This window comes from Chelonia mydas, chromosome 3 (assembly GCF_015237465.2).
Source record: "Chelonia mydas isolate rCheMyd1 chromosome 3, rCheMyd1.pri.v2, whole genome shotgun sequence".
Lineage (NCBI taxonomy): Eukaryota > Metazoa > Chordata > Testudines > Cheloniidae > Chelonia > Chelonia mydas.
Window position 1 is genome coordinate 81,047,296 of NC_057851.1, and position 17,313 is coordinate 81,064,608.

General features: G+C 43.8%; 1 protein-coding gene across 2 annotated transcripts in view; it reads right to left on the minus strand.

The window, feature by feature from the left end:
* AK9 (adenylate kinase 9) overlaps window positions 1-17,313 on the minus strand; it is a 226,282-nt gene that overhangs the window by 87,031 nt on the left and 121,938 nt on the right. For both annotated transcript variants that reach the window (XM_043542772.1, XM_043542770.1), the window contains exon 26: window positions 9,310-9,434. In XM_043542772.1, the coding sequence (XP_043398707.1) occupies window positions 9,310-9,434 (125 nt within the window). The remainder of the gene's footprint in view (window positions 1-9,309; window positions 9,435-17,313) is intronic.

Genomic DNA, 17,313 nt, shown 5'->3' on the forward strand with positions numbered 1-17,313 from the left:
CACATTGTGATGGGCGCATCAATTCCAAAGTTTGAATGCTGTCTTGCAGAGGGAGGGAGATCTAGCAGCTCTTTGTCAATTTATACAAAACATACAGGTCACATTAAGTACATCATAACCTTTGTGTGTTGTTTTTGATGAAAGGCAAAGTTTGTGCACAGGCACTCCTGACAGCTCCTAACCCCAAAAGAGTGATATGGAAGGTCATTTCTGTGGAAAGCCATTTATCCTGAACCTTGTTGTTGTGTAGGTGAGCTCCTCAGCATATTAGGGAGACATGTGTCCCAGGGTGGTGAATGTGGGTAGTGAAAGGAGCGCTCTCGCTTGTACTGCATCAGGTTGGTGCTGATAAAGTCCAGTCACTGTACCGGGGTTAGTATGCCACTACAATGAAGTGAACCTTGGAGATTACCCTGTGTGGAGCAGTCTGTACCTATAATGATCCTGCCCCAAAGGTAAGCAGTAGGAAATCTCCTGTGCGATGGTTGTATTGAGATATGGAAGTAGGCACCCTGTAAGTTCAGGGCTAGAAATCAATCTCTTTGCTCTAGAGCTGGTCCTAACTGCTGTGAAGTAAGGTAAGGTGACTTCTGAGTGGCGTGACAGGTGTATAGATGGCAGCTGAGCTAGGCCAGCTCAGGCCCCCGACCAGCTCATCAAAGTGCTTATAAGAGGCAGTTTGAGAGGTCATGGACTGGGGTGCAGTCTGTTCTCACTTTTGAGCCCTGGGCCTCTTACACTGTGGCTCATAACAGCACAGAGATGGTGAGTATTGAGAAGTTTGTGATCTGTGGTGTGGTTGAGAGGTATATCTTCTCTTCTGTTCCACAGTGTAGATTCCTAAGGAGTGTAGTGCGGTCCGAGAATCCTTCAGGATGTGGAAAGAAAATCTGTCTTCTCTGCAAAGAGTTTGGCCCTTCAAATTGGAAGTCTGTAGCTCTCTGGGCAATCTAGAGAGGTGTAGCGAACAAAAAAAAAACCCCACAACCCACCTCAGTACCACTGTCATGGAGACTGGGCGGGCAGCTATAACAGCTACATCCAGTGGTGTCTCCAGGACTGGTCTGGCTATTAACTGACTTTCTCTAAGAAAGTCTGAATCTGTTCTTTTTGTGTTTCCAGTAATATTTCAGAAACATCCTGGGTTTCCCAAGATTAACAAAATTGTTTTGGCCATGACAGTTTGGTAATTTATGACTCTAAACTGTAATGTTGTTGATGAATACGCCATCTTTCAAAGCCTGATCATATGGAGTTGACTTAGCATTATGTTGCTTGCTTCATGCATTAACCACATCCACTATGATGGAGTTGGGTTGCGGATGTTGAAAACAAAGTCTGCCTCTTGGGTAGAGATGTAGGGTTGTTTTTGTTTACACTCTGTTGCTGGTTGGTGCGATGGAGGCTGGCTATGCCAGATGATTTTGTTAGGATCTAGAATCAGCTCATTAATTGGGAGGACAGTTCTAGATGAGACGGTAGTGTGCAGAATTTCCACCAACTTGTGATGTGTATCTGCCATCTCCTGTAAGGGAATTTGCAGCTTGTCTGCCACCCTCTTGGTAAGATCCAGAAAGTTCTTAAATCTTCACCTAGTGATGAGGGGTGGGCAGCACAGCCTCATCTGGGAGAGATGAGGAGAAGTGTGCTGAAGAGGTAACTTCCTCTTCAGGTGTGGGTTTTTTGTTTTTTTCCCCCCCTTCCCCCTTCTTTCCTGTTCTGAAAAAGCTTTCTCCTGTCCTGGCTCAGGTGCTCTCCTGCCCTGGCTCAGGTGCCAGGCTGTAGCAAACCGTCTGTTGGACTCTCCCTGAGAGACACCGGAGACAGTCACGCCATGTGTGTGTATATACCCGAAGAGTTATAATATGGCCTTGGGAGGGAGAGGCAGGAAGGCAGGCACGGGCGGTTGGTGTGATGGAATTGGGAATGACCCTTGTAGTATGGTGCTGGGCCACCTTGAGGGGCCAGGGAATGATATTCTCCTGGCCAGTGTCAGATTCTTCAGTGGGTAAGGGTGCTGCTGACTGAGGTATTGGCAGTACACAGCCCAGTGCTAAGAGCGATTCTGGGTGTCGGGATGTGCTCGATACCGGGGTCCTGGTACCAAGTACTGGGTATTGTGGTTCTTCCCCAATCATCAGGTCTCCAGGGCACCAGAGCTCATGCAGTACCATTGGTTCATTTGGTACCACAGAGGAGGGTCCATGGTACATTGTCAGTACCGATAGTTGGGCAGAGCACTCCCTAAATGAGAGTTTTGCCCAGTACAAAAAGTTTGTTGGTGCCACTTTTTTTTAGAGACGGGTTGGTAATTGTCTCTCCCTGGGTACTGAGGCCACAGGTCTACAGAGTATCAGAGTACCTGTTTTACCATGGGCTCATCCGGAACCCCAGAGGAGTGTCTATAGTCGGTATCAATGGTTGGGAAGGTGCAGAACACTTCCTAGATGGGAGTTTTGTTGCATCTGGTACCAAAGGGTTTCTCTATGCTGCTCTTTTAGAGATGGTAGGGTAACTGTCCCCTCTCCTTAGGGGATGGTACCGTTGCCTCAGAGCATGAGGGTGGAAGCTTCTGGTGTCTCCGTGCTGAAGCAGAGCTGATAGCAGGGCTTCTCTGTGTCACTCTTTTGGAGATGGTATGGTAACTGTGTCCTCTCCGCGCAGTAGTTGCCCAGAGTAGAACTCAGAGCAGCACCGAACTTACAGAAGCCCCTTGTCGGTGCCCAGAGCAGAGCTCAGAGCAGGGCAGAGCTCACAGCAGGAAGCCCCTTCTCAGGTTTCAGCTTCCTGAGCTTCCCTGCCAAACGGGTGCGGCAGCTGAGCTCACAGCAGGAGGTTCCGCACTGGGGAACACCCCTCTGACTGGCCAGTTGCTCAGAGGAGCCTTTCCAGGGGGAGTCTGTTGGTGGCTTCTTCTTTTTCTCTCTCCTCCTCTTCACCACTCAACCCCTTTTGAAGTGAAGGCTCCGGGGATGATCTGGGGTCAACACCCACCGGAGTCCCCTGCAGACTGAAGTGTTTTCTCTATAGGGAGGAATTTTTACTTCAGCTCCCAGCTCCTGTGAGGCTGCAGTTTTAGGTGTGGCAGGTAAAGCACTTCTGTGAGGGTCTCCCAGGCACAGTGAGTGTCTGGCCATTACAGGAACAGACTCCTGGTAGGAGAGGCACCGCTTGGAGCAGAGAGAGCCAGGCAAGCCCCTGGCAGGGGGTGTAATCCTCTAGCAGGGAGGAATATGCAGAAGAACATCATCTTTACTTTTTTTTTTTAACTGAAAAAGAAATAATTATGAGTCTACTAGATGCCTGGGGAGGGGGAGAATGCCCCCAGACAGGGAAGAAAAGTGAAGTTCTTTTCCTTTTTCTCTTTTCTCTTTAGACCAAAGGAATAAAATAAAATTAAATTAAAATAAAATAAAATAAAACACTAGCCTGAGTACTTTTAGGGAGAACAAAGGTAACGAAACAAACACTACTTATGCTAATGACACAGATAAGAAAGGGACAGCTGCTCAGAGGCCAAAGGCGTACAGAAGTGAGGGGGGTTCCCGTGCAGTGCTAAATAGCCTCGAGATGCACAGGCTCAATGGGACACTGCTACCAAAAATCTCCGATTAGAGGTGCAGGGGCACACAGACACCTAAAGTGGAGCACTCATAGGGACACTACTCGAAGAAGAACACATGTGATGGTGGGAAGTTTTAGGTCCAGAACAGTGCAATGGTTCTCAGGGTACCCAGGATTGTGAGTCACCTTGTTACCCCCTGCCACCAGTGAGAGGGAGTCTTGCTTGTGCTTACTTGGGTGTCAGCTCTCTGATACCACCAGCCTGTTAGCCCTTCAAGCATTCTCCTCTGGGCAACACTAGCCTTTACTTTGCCTTGCAGGTTACCAATAGATGCAGCCCAGTCCCCAAGTCCTTTTGAAGCATTCCCTTGTAATGTCCAGCTCCTTTTCCACTGAATACTCACAGTGATATCAGATCTGCTGTCCCCAAAGTAACAGTAAGTACTCCGGCTTGTATGATCACAGCACTGAGATATATGTATAGTGAAAACAAGGATATGTTTATTACCGAAGATTCAAGCAACAGTGAGTAAAGATATTGGAAACAAAAGGTTACATAAAAAAAAATCATAATACACTTTCTAGAGACTAAACTTAACCTATAGGTTAACCTGTCTAAAGAAGTCTATTTCATCCCCAAACTCCTCTGCACCATTTTCAATCAAGATTGGCCAAGAGCCTGTTTTCATGAATGTAAACACACTGCTTGTTTACTTCCTAAGTGTGGTAAGATGAGGCCCTGTATAAGACATGAGGCCTGAACTAAAAGTAATGGTCAAGACTTTGCTAATATAAAAAGCAAAGTTAAGCTGTGAGCCAGAGGCAGGTCCTGCTCATAGAAGTTGGCAAGAAGAAGGCTGCTAAAAGCACGTATACACATATAAGCACTAATAAGATGAATGTGTGCCAGGATGGCACCAGAACATCCCGGTATGAACACATTCCACAGAGATAACAAGGAATAGGCAGACCATCCTAAAGACAGGGTCAGAAGGACAATATGAGGGATAGACTTGTTTGTTCGAACCAACCTGTACCAGGGGAGAGGCAGCACCCTAATGCGTATAGGGGTGGTCCCTCAATACGTCAGGAGTGATGTGTAACCTGTTTGTACCTGTGTATAAGAATACATTCCTGAATGGATGTCTTTGTCTGGCCTAGGGGGCAGCGGAGAGTCCCGCCACTGACTGAGCCAGTCCATTGTCAGGGAGCACATATTCGTAGTATGTCCTGTAGAGTCTGCGGGAAACTATTACTGAGCTTCATTTGACAATAAACCTGGCCGGGTGCCTTCGTACCTTATCAGAGTCTGTGGTCATTGGAGGTTCTCTTGGGTCTGCTGTGTCAATGATCTGCAGAGCCGGGGAAGCACACAGAGGGAACACATGCACGCAGCCAACTGTTATCAACATTGAACAGAGCAGAACACCACACCGGTAGCATCTGACGACACTAAGTACAGGATTAGGGTGTGTCTTCTTTGCCTTCTACTTATGCTCCCCAAAGTTTTGTCTCTGAATACAGACCTATGGCTTGTTTCCTTCCCTGTTAATGTCACATTTCTCCGTTGACGTCGTATGTAAATAGTTATCCATTGAGTTAGCTTACAGTACTTAAGACCTCATGACATTCTTTGGTGGACCAGAATGTATGCACCAGAATCAGGACATTCCTGTAACCCTCTGTCAGTTGGCATTAAGGGGATCTTGGTTCACCAACAGCTGAAATATTTTGTTTCCTAGGGCTGATCTTTCTATTTTGACACTAGTAGGAAAATTTTATTCAAACCCATGTGTAAACTGAGAAGCCAGTTTTGCTTGATACAAACCCCCCCCCCCCCCCTTTTTTTTTTTTTTTTTTTTTTTTAACAGAGCATCCCATCTTGTTTAGGGCTTGCCTCTCAACTGCCAAGCTCAGTAGTCTGGGCAGACATGAAAGAATGGTGCTGGCCACGGAACAGGAGATTTTGTCTTCCAAAAAGTGGGAGTGGAGACCTCTGTGACATCTCCACTAGGTCTGAGAACCACAACCCTTTGTGGCCAATCTGGGAGGAGAAGAATGATAGATGCTTCCTTGCTTTTTATCTCTGAATAACAGTTCCCATTAGCAGAATAATGGGAAAGAGGAATGGGGAGGTGCCATTTATGATCCAGAGTGTCTGTTTCCTTTGATCTTCGGCTGTTTTCCCTGGTGAAGAAGGGTCTTGCCTTTGCATTTTCATTGGATGTAACTAGATTCAACTGGGGCTGACCGAGATCCGTTGATATCAACTGGAAAATTTCTTAGTTCAGGAATAATTCTGAGTTGTCTATCTCCTAATGGCTGAGTCAAACAGCTTTTGTGTTCCGTGTTACCTTTATGTGGCTTGCCCTGATGGAGGCTAGATGACCATGTGCCTAAAAAGGACTTGCATTGCTTTGGCATTCACAAGATAACTTCTTGTGCCTCTTAATGACTTAAGTATGCCATGGTCATCATGTTGTATGACAGATCCAGGATGGACTGTTTCCTCAGCAAGGCCTCATTTGATTATAGCAAACTTTAAGTCAAGAAAAATGTTGGACTTAAAGCCTGATTACCTTCAAAATTACTATGTCAATTTTGTCAAAACTATGTTTAATTACCTTCAAAAATACTATGTCAAATTTATCGCTGGTGTAACTCAAATGAGGCCTCTCTTTTAACTTACTTTTGCTGCTTGATAAATTTAACTAAGGTTGTACCTGATTAAAATGTAGTTCTAGTCTTGGAACTTCCAAGATAATGAACCAGATAGTGAGATACTTAAAGAGTCATAATATCCTTGAAGTTTTGCTGCTACCCAGAGAAGGGTGAAAACTGCACTGGCTCCATACTTGGCACAGTACATTCCCCAACACAATGGTAAAGCTACACTGGTCAGTGTGTTGAGTGGGAAAAGCCAAGGCTGTGTCCAGTTCATATATCATTCTGCCCTTCTCTGTCCAACTGTGTGAGGGGGTGACAATGTTCTGGTTCTGTGGAGCCTGTTCCCATCCAGCTCTGCTACCCAACATACAGATAGCTAGTTCACGGATGTAAGGAGGAACCTAGTGTTCCTTATTCCCCTGGGCTAGCCAAGCTACAGTTTGGCCCCCAAAGAAGTAGAAGGCCACACAGAACTGGGCCCATAAACTGCATATAATTTAGCCTGTCAAACTGTTGGATAATGTTAAAGCAAAAAATTGTGGAGAGAAGTATTGGACAAGTTGAGAAAGTGGAATATGTTCTTGTTTTACTGGAGTTTAAAAAAAAGTTTTCAAAATGCCATTATTTTTTCTTCATTTGATTGTGAACAGTCTAAGAACATTTTCCTCCTCACTGTAATCTTTTAATATACTAAGAAAAATCTTGTTAGCATTTGTAAACTGTAAAAGTTACAGGTATGTATAGTACAGACCCGTTTATGCACGGATGTCGGGAGTCAAGCTGTCATGACTGCGTGTTAACGGACCGCGGGTTAAGAGGGCCATGCTGAAAAAAGTGTCTGTGATTCACTTTGAAAAAAGTCGTTATTTTCTGCTCTTTCTGGCTTGCATTTTTTTTCTCTCTTATGAAGTCTGTCATTTGCCGCAGATGAATGATTTTGATATTTTCCACATTTTGCTCCTCCATAAATCTTACAACAGTTTCTACAGCACTAAGGTCTTCTCTGGGCAAAATTTTGACCTTTTCAATGACATCCTCGCCATCACTTTCACAGTCCGACGTAGCCTTGCAGCCTGTTAATATTTCTTCCTCGGACAGAAATTCTGAAGCCGGGCAATCTTCATCCATCTCCAGCCACTCGGCGACGTATCCAAACTAAAATCCTTTATTATTTGAAAGAGAAGTTTACCTTTATCCTCTATTGTCTGCATGCGTGTTTGTAGGATGTCTTCTTCCGAAAATCCTTCAAAGTCTGGCTCTGAATCAGTGCCACTGCTGGAGTTTTCCGAGCCTGAGCCATCTTTGACAGAAAAGGCATCGCCGAGAGCCTTCATCCAGCAGTTTTCAATGGACTTTTGTTTTACTCCATCCCAAACTTTTTTAACTAAATAAATAATTTCCTTCATGTTTAACTGTTTCAGGAATTTGGAAATGCCTGAAGACGTGCATGACATGATCGCCGAAATCAGCTGCAGTCGATAATTGTTTTTAAAATTCTGAATAATGCCCTGGTCTAAAGGTTGAATTTTTGATGTTGTGTTGAATGGTAGGTATAGCACTAGTATTTTCCATCGCTCAATACCAGTGATTCAGCTGGAGGATGGGCTGGACAATTGTCAAGCAGCAAAAGTGCTTTGGCTTCGAGTTTCTTTGACCGCAGATGCTTACGAACAGCTGGAACAAAGCTGTTGTGGAACCAGTCGTCGAAAATGTGTCTCGTCGTCCAAGCATTTTTGCTGTTAGCATATATTACTGGCAGTTTGGCTCTACTGAGGTGATTAAAGGTGATTGAGGTGGTTAAAGGTGATTAAACCCCTTGCTGGCTTGGAATGATTCATCCCCCGTTAAATTTCCAAACTTTGTCGCTTGGGCTTGAAGAATTGGCCCACTTAGCGGCATTCCTTTCAGCCTTTCCTGAGCAAACCACTTGCACATGGCTTTATCTATTGTGGGTTTTGCTGAATAGCGCACTTTTTTGCTTAAGCCCTGCGGCAGAAATGATATTCTGTACAAAGCCATTCAGTTTAGATTCATTTTTTAGCCATCCTCGGAGAGTAGATTCGGCAATCCCAATATCTTTTGAAACTTTGGCCTGGGTTTCTTCACTATTTACTGGATCTATTGCAGCTAGCTTTTCTTCTACAGTGTAGGAACACTGATGCTTGCCCTCTGCCATTATATTAGGCCTACGGTTAAAATTTTCTAATGTAGTATATATATTACTATATAACTACTATATATTGTATATCTCTCTAGTGTGACAATGACTAAGCGTGCGTGATACGTCTTTACCAATATTGGTAAAGATGTACAACATGTTTCCGCTCCGCACTTCCTGTCGATTTCTATGTTAGTGAGCAAATCTGTAGCGCTACATAGCAAGTGCCTGTATTGCATGTTAACGAGTCTCGCGTGTTAAATAGGTAGCACTGGGAGGCATGGCTCTACCGTGCGTTCAGCGGATTCGCGCGTAAACGGGTCTGTACTGTATTTGGTTAAAATTAAAATTTAACTTTTAACACATGATGCTGCAACTTCTTGCACATATGTGGACTGGTGGCCTGCACAGATGCAGCAGCATACCTACATGTAAGCAATTGTGGGATGGGAGCTCAAGTCTGAAAACTTTCTCTGAGATAAATCTTTTCCTTCTGTGTCCAATACTTTATGAAATATGTTATCTAATCATTCTTTCTTGAACAGGATTGTTTATGAAATCTCATTTAAATACTGTTTATTACTTCCCTTCCTTTTGTCCACTTTAGCCTTCATTTGGGCAGTTTAAAATTAGCACTAAATTTAGCACTATATTCTCACTAAATCCTACTTATCCTTTTTGAAAGACTGAGATGTTTTGGGATGGTTTGATACTTTATTTCGTAACTACTAAAGTGAATATACTTTATTCTTAGATGTATAGGCGTATGCTGGTATTGCAAGATACTATATATCCAATGGATTATATATTGCATGTTATTCATTACTTATCTACAATTTGTGGACTTAGTATTGCAAAAATTGAGTTTATTAAAAGAAATTATACAAAAAGATAAATAATTTGATGTAAATAATAGTTACCGGATTGGCTCTTTTGTCCACCACTCAGGAACAATTTTATCAAGCACTTCTGGTGTCAATGCCTCATTCTCTACTATGTTCGCTTTGATTATTTCTTCCTCATCAGTTAACACCACTTCCTTCATCTAAAGAGACCCAAAAGACCATGAAAAAATTAATATCTATACATTGCTTGACAATGACATTTCTCTTTAACTGACCCAGAAGGTTAGATAATGCATTTCAGGTACAGCTTTTATTCAGTTAAGTTCAGCAGCAATAAAGTAATCTAGTTGATTGCATTTTGTTGTATGTTATTTCACATACAATTTTAAAAACAGAGTTGGTCAAACATTTCTGAATTTTGATTTTTCAACAAAAAAGAATCCTGTTTTAAATTTAGTTTATTTGGGTGAAAACTGGCATGAAAAATGCATGCTGTTTTTGATCGCCTATACAGATAGTCAACATTTTTGGAAGTATTGACAAAAACAAATGATAAATTTTTCATGAAATTTTTTCTAATTTTTCTGCCAGCCCTAATTAAAAACCAAAGTTTAGTTAATTTATGGAAAATGGGAGGGGTATGAAGGCAGTGCACTAGATGCTTTGCCCAACCAAGTTTTGCTCCATGGGGGACCCGAGAAGCAGAGGCAAAGATGGCCCCAATTACTCTTTACTTCCCCCAATTTACAGCAACTTCAGAGTTACTGTAAACTGTGCTCCATTCCACAGTCCCCAAGGATCCATTCCAGCCATGGGGGATCACCAGAGCATAACTAGCTCTGATCTAGCTATGCCCCCTTTGCCAAGACAGGTCAGAGGTGGTATAGAGCAGTGATTCTCAGACTTATTTGATTGCACCTCCTTATTTGATTGCTCCACTTTAGGTGTCTTGACGCCCTGTGTTTGTAATAGGATATTTGTGGTAGCAGTGCCTGATTGGGTCGCCTGTGCACCATAGCCGTCTCTCGCTGCTCTGAGTGGTTACATAGCGGTGTGCAGCCAACCGTCCCCCTTTACTTTCTCTACCTCAGATAATTGGCCTGAAACTCCAAACTAGAGGGGAAGAGGGAGGGTAGTGGAGCACCCACAGGGACAACCATCTCGAAGAACCTCAGTTACCGCACAAGGTGAGTAATCGTCTCTTCTTCTTAGAGAAGTGTCCCTGTGGGTGCTCCACTTTAGCTGTCTTGACACCCTGTGCTTGTAATCAGAGATTTGTGGTAGAAGTGCCCAGTTGGGCCACGCATGTGCCATAGCCATCTTGTGCCACTCTAAGCGGTTACATAGTGGTGTGCAGCCAACCGTCCCCGTTCCATCTCTCTCTCAGAGAATCAGCCTGCAACTCTGAAGTAGAGGGGAGGCGGGAGGGTAGTGGAGCACTCACAGGGACACACATCTCGAAGAAGCTCAGTTACTGCACAAGGTGAGTAACCTTCTCTTTTTCTTCGCAGAGTGTACCTGTGGGAGCTTCACTTTAGATGACTGTTGAGCAGTGCCCCTCAGAGGAGTTGATCTATTGACAGTGGATAAAACCATAAGTCCAAAGTGAGGATCTGATGCTGATTATTCTCTAAAGCATAGTGTTTAGTGAAAGTATGGACTGATGCCCAGGTAGCTGCTCTTCAAATGTCAGTGATAGGCCACATATGCTGCCAGTGCTCTGGTGGAGTGTGTAAGAACTCCTGGCGGATGTTGTAGATTGTTGTTATGGTAGCACAAATGGATACATCCTGATTATCCATTTGGATAGTCTCTGTTTTGAGATGGTTTGAACATCGAACATTCTGTTATGGAAACAAATAGTCTAGGTGATTTTCTAAATGTTTTTGTTCTTTCAATGTAGAAAGCTAATACTCTGAGAACATCCAATGTGTGGAGTGAGGCCTCCCTCCCATCCGCATGTGGCTTAGGAAAAAATACAGGGAAGTAAATGGGTTGGTTCAAATGAAAGGGGGACGCAACTTTAGGTATGAACTTAGGATGCGATCATAGAATTACTTTATCTTTAAAGAATGTTGTATAAGGTAGGTGAGCCATTAAGGCACCCAATTCTCCCATCCATCTGGCAGACGTGATGGCAATAAGGAAAGCCACCTTCATGGATAAGTGAAACAAAGACCAAAGAGTTCAAATGGCTTTCCCATGAGTCCGTGTAGAACAAGGTTGAGGTCCCACATGGGTGTAGGGTTTCTTATTGTGGAATAAATGTTTTCAATGCCTTTAAGGAAGTGTTTAATCATCGGGTGAGCAAATATAGTGACCCCGTCCACTTTGTCGTTGAAGGAGGTAATGGCACCCAAGTGTACTCTTATGGAGCATGTGGATAGCCCCAATTTTTTAAGTCTTAGTATATAGTCCAGGATCTTTGGTTGGGGGGACAACTGTGGCAAGAACTGTTTATCTTGGCACCAGGTGGAGAATCATTTCCACTTGTGGATATATGTCTTTCTTGTACTTAGTCTCCAACTGCTCAGTAATACATCTTTTACTTCCTCAGAACAGGCCTTCTTGACCCCAGTCAGCCATGGAGTAACCAGGCCTTGAGGTTGACTACTGTGAGGTTGGGGTGACAGACGCATCCTGCATCTTGTGATAGAAGGTGAGGTACTAAGGGAAGGGTTCGAGGCGCTTTCACTGCCATCTGATGCAAGTATGGCAACCACGGTTTGTCTGGGCCATCTGGGCGCAATGAGAGACACTGGATTTGTCCTGCTTGATCTTGTAAATGACTCTGCTTAGGAGTGGGGTCAGAGAAAATGGGGCTTCCCATTTTATGAGGATTGCATCACTTAGGGAGTGATGTCCCAATCCCACTCTGGAGCAATATTGTGAGCATTTGGCATTCTGAGCTGTTGCAAATAGATCTATGGTGGGGAACCCCCATAGTTTGAATATGGACTTGAGAATTCAGGGATCCATCTCCCACTTGTGGGTTTCTGAGATCCGCTGTTGTATTTTGACATCCTGGCAGATAGGATGCTGATATCTCTATGTTGTTGGTGATGCACCAGTTCCAAAGGCATATTGCCTTTGTACATAGGGGGGTGGACAAGATGACCTCCTGAGGTCCCTTCCAACCCTGATATTCTATGATTCTATGAATAGGGAGTATGATCGTCCTCCCCCTTTATGGTTTATATAAAACATGCCTGCTATATTGTCTATGAGGATCTTGATGGTATTGTTCTTGACTAGAGGGAGAAAGCGGTTGCACGCATTTTGGACTGCCTTTAGCTCCAGTAAGTTTATGTGAAGGTTCCACTCTGCTGGGGACCAGGGGCCTTGTACCGTATTGTTGAGTAGATGTTCCCCCTCCCCCCGGCAACCTATTAAGGAAGCATCTGTTATGATTGTCATGGTTGGAGTTCTTTTATGGAAAGGGACTCCTGAGCAGATGTTGTTTGGTTGTGTCCACCATGTTAATGAGTCTTTTACTCTGCATGGCATTGTCAGGTGTCTGTTGAGAGAGTATCTGTGCAGTATATACACTGTTCGAAGCCAGGCCTGCAAGCATCTCATGTGGAGTTTGGCATGCTTGACAACAAATGTTGTTGCTGACATGTGCCCCAAGAGTTGTAAACATGTTCTGGCGGATGTTTGTGTGGTGTCCCTCACCGTTGAAATTAGATTGACTAGGGTGAGGAAGTGTTGTTGGGGTAGCGTTGCTGTTAAGGCAGTTGAGACAAGCTCCTACGAATTCCAACTTTTGGACAGGAACCATTGTGGACTTTTGCATGTTTATGTGGAACCCTAGGTTTGTGAAAAGGGTTGTCGTGCTCTGCGTGGCATTTATCACTTCTTGCCCTCTTGGTGCCCATAGGAGGCAGTTGTCCAAGTATGGAAATATCATTACTCCATGTTTGCATAGGTGAGCTGCAATGACAGCAAGAACCTTGGAAAAAAAACTGCTGGGGCAGAGGACAGGCCAAAGGTAGTACTCTGTATTGGAAATGCTGTTTCCCTAGCATGAATCTTCTGTGTCATGGGTAGATGGTAATATGAAAATAAGCGTTCTGAAGGTCGAGGGCCAAGAGCCAATCTCCCTTCTCTAATGCCGGAATTATTGTGGTTAGTCACCATTTTGAAACATTGTGTTCTCACAAATTTGTTGAGTTTTCGTAAATTCAGGATGGGAGGATGTGTCCCCACCATCTAGTCTATTTCTGAATTATAAAGTAATATGAATAACCTCTCCCTCTTTGTTGTGAGGGTACAGGTTCCACGGCAGCTAATTGTACAAGGTGGTTTATTTCCTGTTGTAACAGGTGCTCGTGAGGGGGTCCCTGAAAAGGGCCGGGGAAGGGGGATAGGTAGGTGGGATAGAAATAAAGGGGATGGAGTAGCCCTTTTGGATAATCTCTAAAACTCATTTGTCTGTTTTGATGGTGTTCCAAACTGGGTAGTATGGTGACAGACGGTCTCCAAATGGACAGGGGACCGTTTTTGGTTCCGGAGTCAGAGAGCGTGGAGGTCTCGTCCCCTTGACCACACCTTCAAAATGATTGTCTAGAGATAGATTATTGAGATATCGAAGGCTGATCTTGGTTCCGCTGACATCTGTTCTGTTTTCGTTTCCGCCATTGGTCGTACTGTCTTTGGGGCTGAGAGTATGGCGTAGACCGGAATCTCTTATTGTAAAACAGGCTCTGTTTGTTTTTATTTGCAGGTATGTAAATGCCAAGGGTCTTTAAGTTCATCCTTGAGTCTTTTAGGGTGTGTAATGAGACATTGGTTTTGTCTGCAAATAGTTTCTGCCCCTCAAAGGGTAAGTCTGGGTAAGGAATGGCGAGGAGTATATATTATTGCAGCATCCTCTTCTTCCTCATCACTGGAGATAAGTGGCACTGACCTGCAGAGAGTAGTCAGCTGGATTGATACCGATCTGGATGGGGTACCCTTGATGCTGAGTAGAGGAGATTCAGGCACTGAAGCAACTATCAGGTCTGCATGCCTCATGAATTGCTGTGGAACCGTGAGGCTTGATGCTGGAGATGGCAAGGTGGACAGCCCGGGAGCATGAGTTGAAGCTACCCCTGCCGAGGATTTAGAGCTGTGTGACATAGGTACAACAGGGGTGGCGTCATTGTACCACTCAGTGCCAAGATCTTCTTTGGCTCCATGGGTGCCGAGCTGGAAGGCTTCACTTTCCTGTGTGAACCTCCATTAGAGCCTGCCCACATAGGGTCTTAGCTCTTCAGGAACTCTCAGTGCTGGATGTTACTGGTGCCTCGCAGTCTGGCGGTCTCGGTGCCATCAGTACCGGGGCAGATTTTTCAGTTGGAGATTGCTTTTTTTAGGCAATTCTCAATGCAAGGATGTCTGCGACCTGTTTATGGTAGCATTTCTAGAAGTAGGCTCCTTGGCAGCTGTTGTTGAAGCAGAACCCCGACAGAGGCTGCCGTTGGTGACCGTTGGCCAGTGAGTGACCTGGACTCAGGGTCGGAGGTTGTCCTGAGGGATTTCACCATCATGAGGAGTGGCAGTTGGAGATCCCTGGCTTTTCTTGTCCTAGCTGTCAGTTTTCTGAAGCATGGGCACTTTTGTGTAATGTGTGCCCTGCCAAGGCAGCGGACGCTGAGTGACAGTCAGAGACTGGTATGGAGAGTCTGCAAGTCAGGCAGCATTTAAAGCCAGGTGAGCCGGACATGCCTGAGAGAGTCAATCTCTTAGAGAAAAAAATAAGATAAACCCTGTTTGAGGCTAAGGCTGTACACCTACCAGAGAAGGAGAGATAGACATGGAAGGAAAAGGATTATTTTTTGTTTTAATTTTAAAGAAATTAGAGTCAGGCAAAGGGATAGGGAAACTAACTACAATTAAGCCAACACTATCACTATAAACTATCTACTATAAGTTTTATATGAGGTCAGAGAGGGCACTGCTGATCACTCCGACTCAAGCCAAAGGCAATAGAGAAGGAACTGGGGGATGGTTGGCTGTCCAACGCTATGTAACTACTTGGAGCAGTGCGAGACAGCTACGGTGTGTGCACGGCCCAACTGGGCACTGCTACCACAAGTCTCTGATTACAAGTGCAGGGCATCAAGACACCTAAAGTGGAGTACCCACAGGGACACTCCTCAAAGAAGAAAGGTGCCTTACACTACAACTATCTCTTTAGCTAATTAAAGGGATAATGTGGACATGCTCTGAAGAGATTACCATCTAGATCTCCTTAGCTGGAAGGATAGTGAGGAGTTAGTAAAGATTTACTTCATGTTAGGTACTAAATAAACTCATGAATTATACTTGATGCATAATACCAAACTATGGCTTGAAGAGTTTTCATTATATTTTACATGGTTAATACTAGTACATATCTAGACAGGAGTTGTGTGAGCTAAATTCCTACATAATAGTCTATTCCCTCTGTATAGGGCACTTAGGGTCAATGGTATAGTATTGGAAACTCTCATAATTTTATTCAAGAATCTCATGATATGTGGTGTTTTTCCTAAATCTCCTGCTCCTGGAATGACTAGCTGAGAATCACAGGTTTAATTTAAAAATAAAAAAGCAGGTTTGAATGGTAATGGCTGTTTCCTCATGTGCTTTTCTATGGTGCTCATCACTATAGTAACTGAGTGCTCCACAAACAACTTACTTTCAAATCATCCTTGTGAGGTGAAGAGGATAGTATTGTCCCCATTTTACAGATGGGGAGCTGAGGCACAGAGAGATTAATTTCACTATTTTTTCATGCCCAATTTGAGATGCCTAGAAGCTGTTTTTTTAAGAGTAGGTAGCATTATATAGCATTTTATATGTTCAAAGCACAGCTCCCAATTACTTCAGTTGCAGCTGTGAGGCTCAACACTTCTGCCAATCAGACTTCCCGCAGCTTCCATTGGCTGGGAATGGCGAACCACGGACACTGAAAGCTGCGAGTGGCTGTACTTGCAGATGCTCAGGTAAACAAACCGTCTCGTGGCCCAGCAGGGGCTTACCCTGAACAAGCTACAAACCAAGTTTGGGAACCCCTATCCTAGATGGTCACTAACTGTTCGTCAGTTTGGAGTCTGATTAGCAGAAGTGTTGAGCCTCCCAGCTGCAACTGAAGTCATTGGGAGCTGTGCTTTGATATATATAAAATGCTATATAATGCTACCTACTCTTAAAAAACAGGTTCTAAGCATCTCAAATTGGGCATGAAAAAATAGTGAAATTAATCTCTCTGTGCCTCAGTTTGGGAACCCCTGAGCTAGGAAAATTCTGCTTGCCTTGCTTAGAATCACATCGGAACTCTATGGCAGAGGCAGGGATAGAATCCAATTTTCCAAGGCATCAGTCAACTGCCCTAACTATGAGACCATCCTTTCTCTTCTGGAAATTACATGCCTCAATCACTATACACTTTCCATCTTCTGCAACAAATGAAGCAGGGGTCCTATAGACAACAGCCTCCTTAACTACACTATCCTGATTCATCCCCACATCAGGTTCACCCTGTGTACAGAATGTGAAAAAACAGTATGTGACCTTGTAATTAAAGACTGAATCATAATGCATATATTCAAGGAGGCTTAATCAAGGATTCACATTAATTCTGTGTTCCTTTAACATAGTTTTTATTTGTTATATATATAACTATGCAAATATATATTTGCATAGTTACTGCTTCTGAATTTCAGTTTTGCCTCACTCTGCTTTTGCTTTCCTCCACTCATGAGTTTTATCTGTCAGTCAGTTTGAGGGTAGCTGTACCCAATTCTAGGGAGCATTCTGCCTATTTTATCTCCCTCTGAAAAGTATTTGACACATTGTACGATGAACATTGTAAACAGCTACGTTAGATTTTAGTGGAAAGAATTGTTATTGCTTATTTTTATTATGCCAAACTAGACAATAGTGCAGAAAACAATTACAGGTAGCCTGCAAACTGTTCTTCTATATCCAGTATCGCCAACTCTTGCAATTTTATTTTGACTGTAGCAATTTTGTTTCCTTTAACTTGTCTCATGAAAACAGGTTTAATACAAATATGAGGAAATACTTTTTCACACACACACAATTAACCTG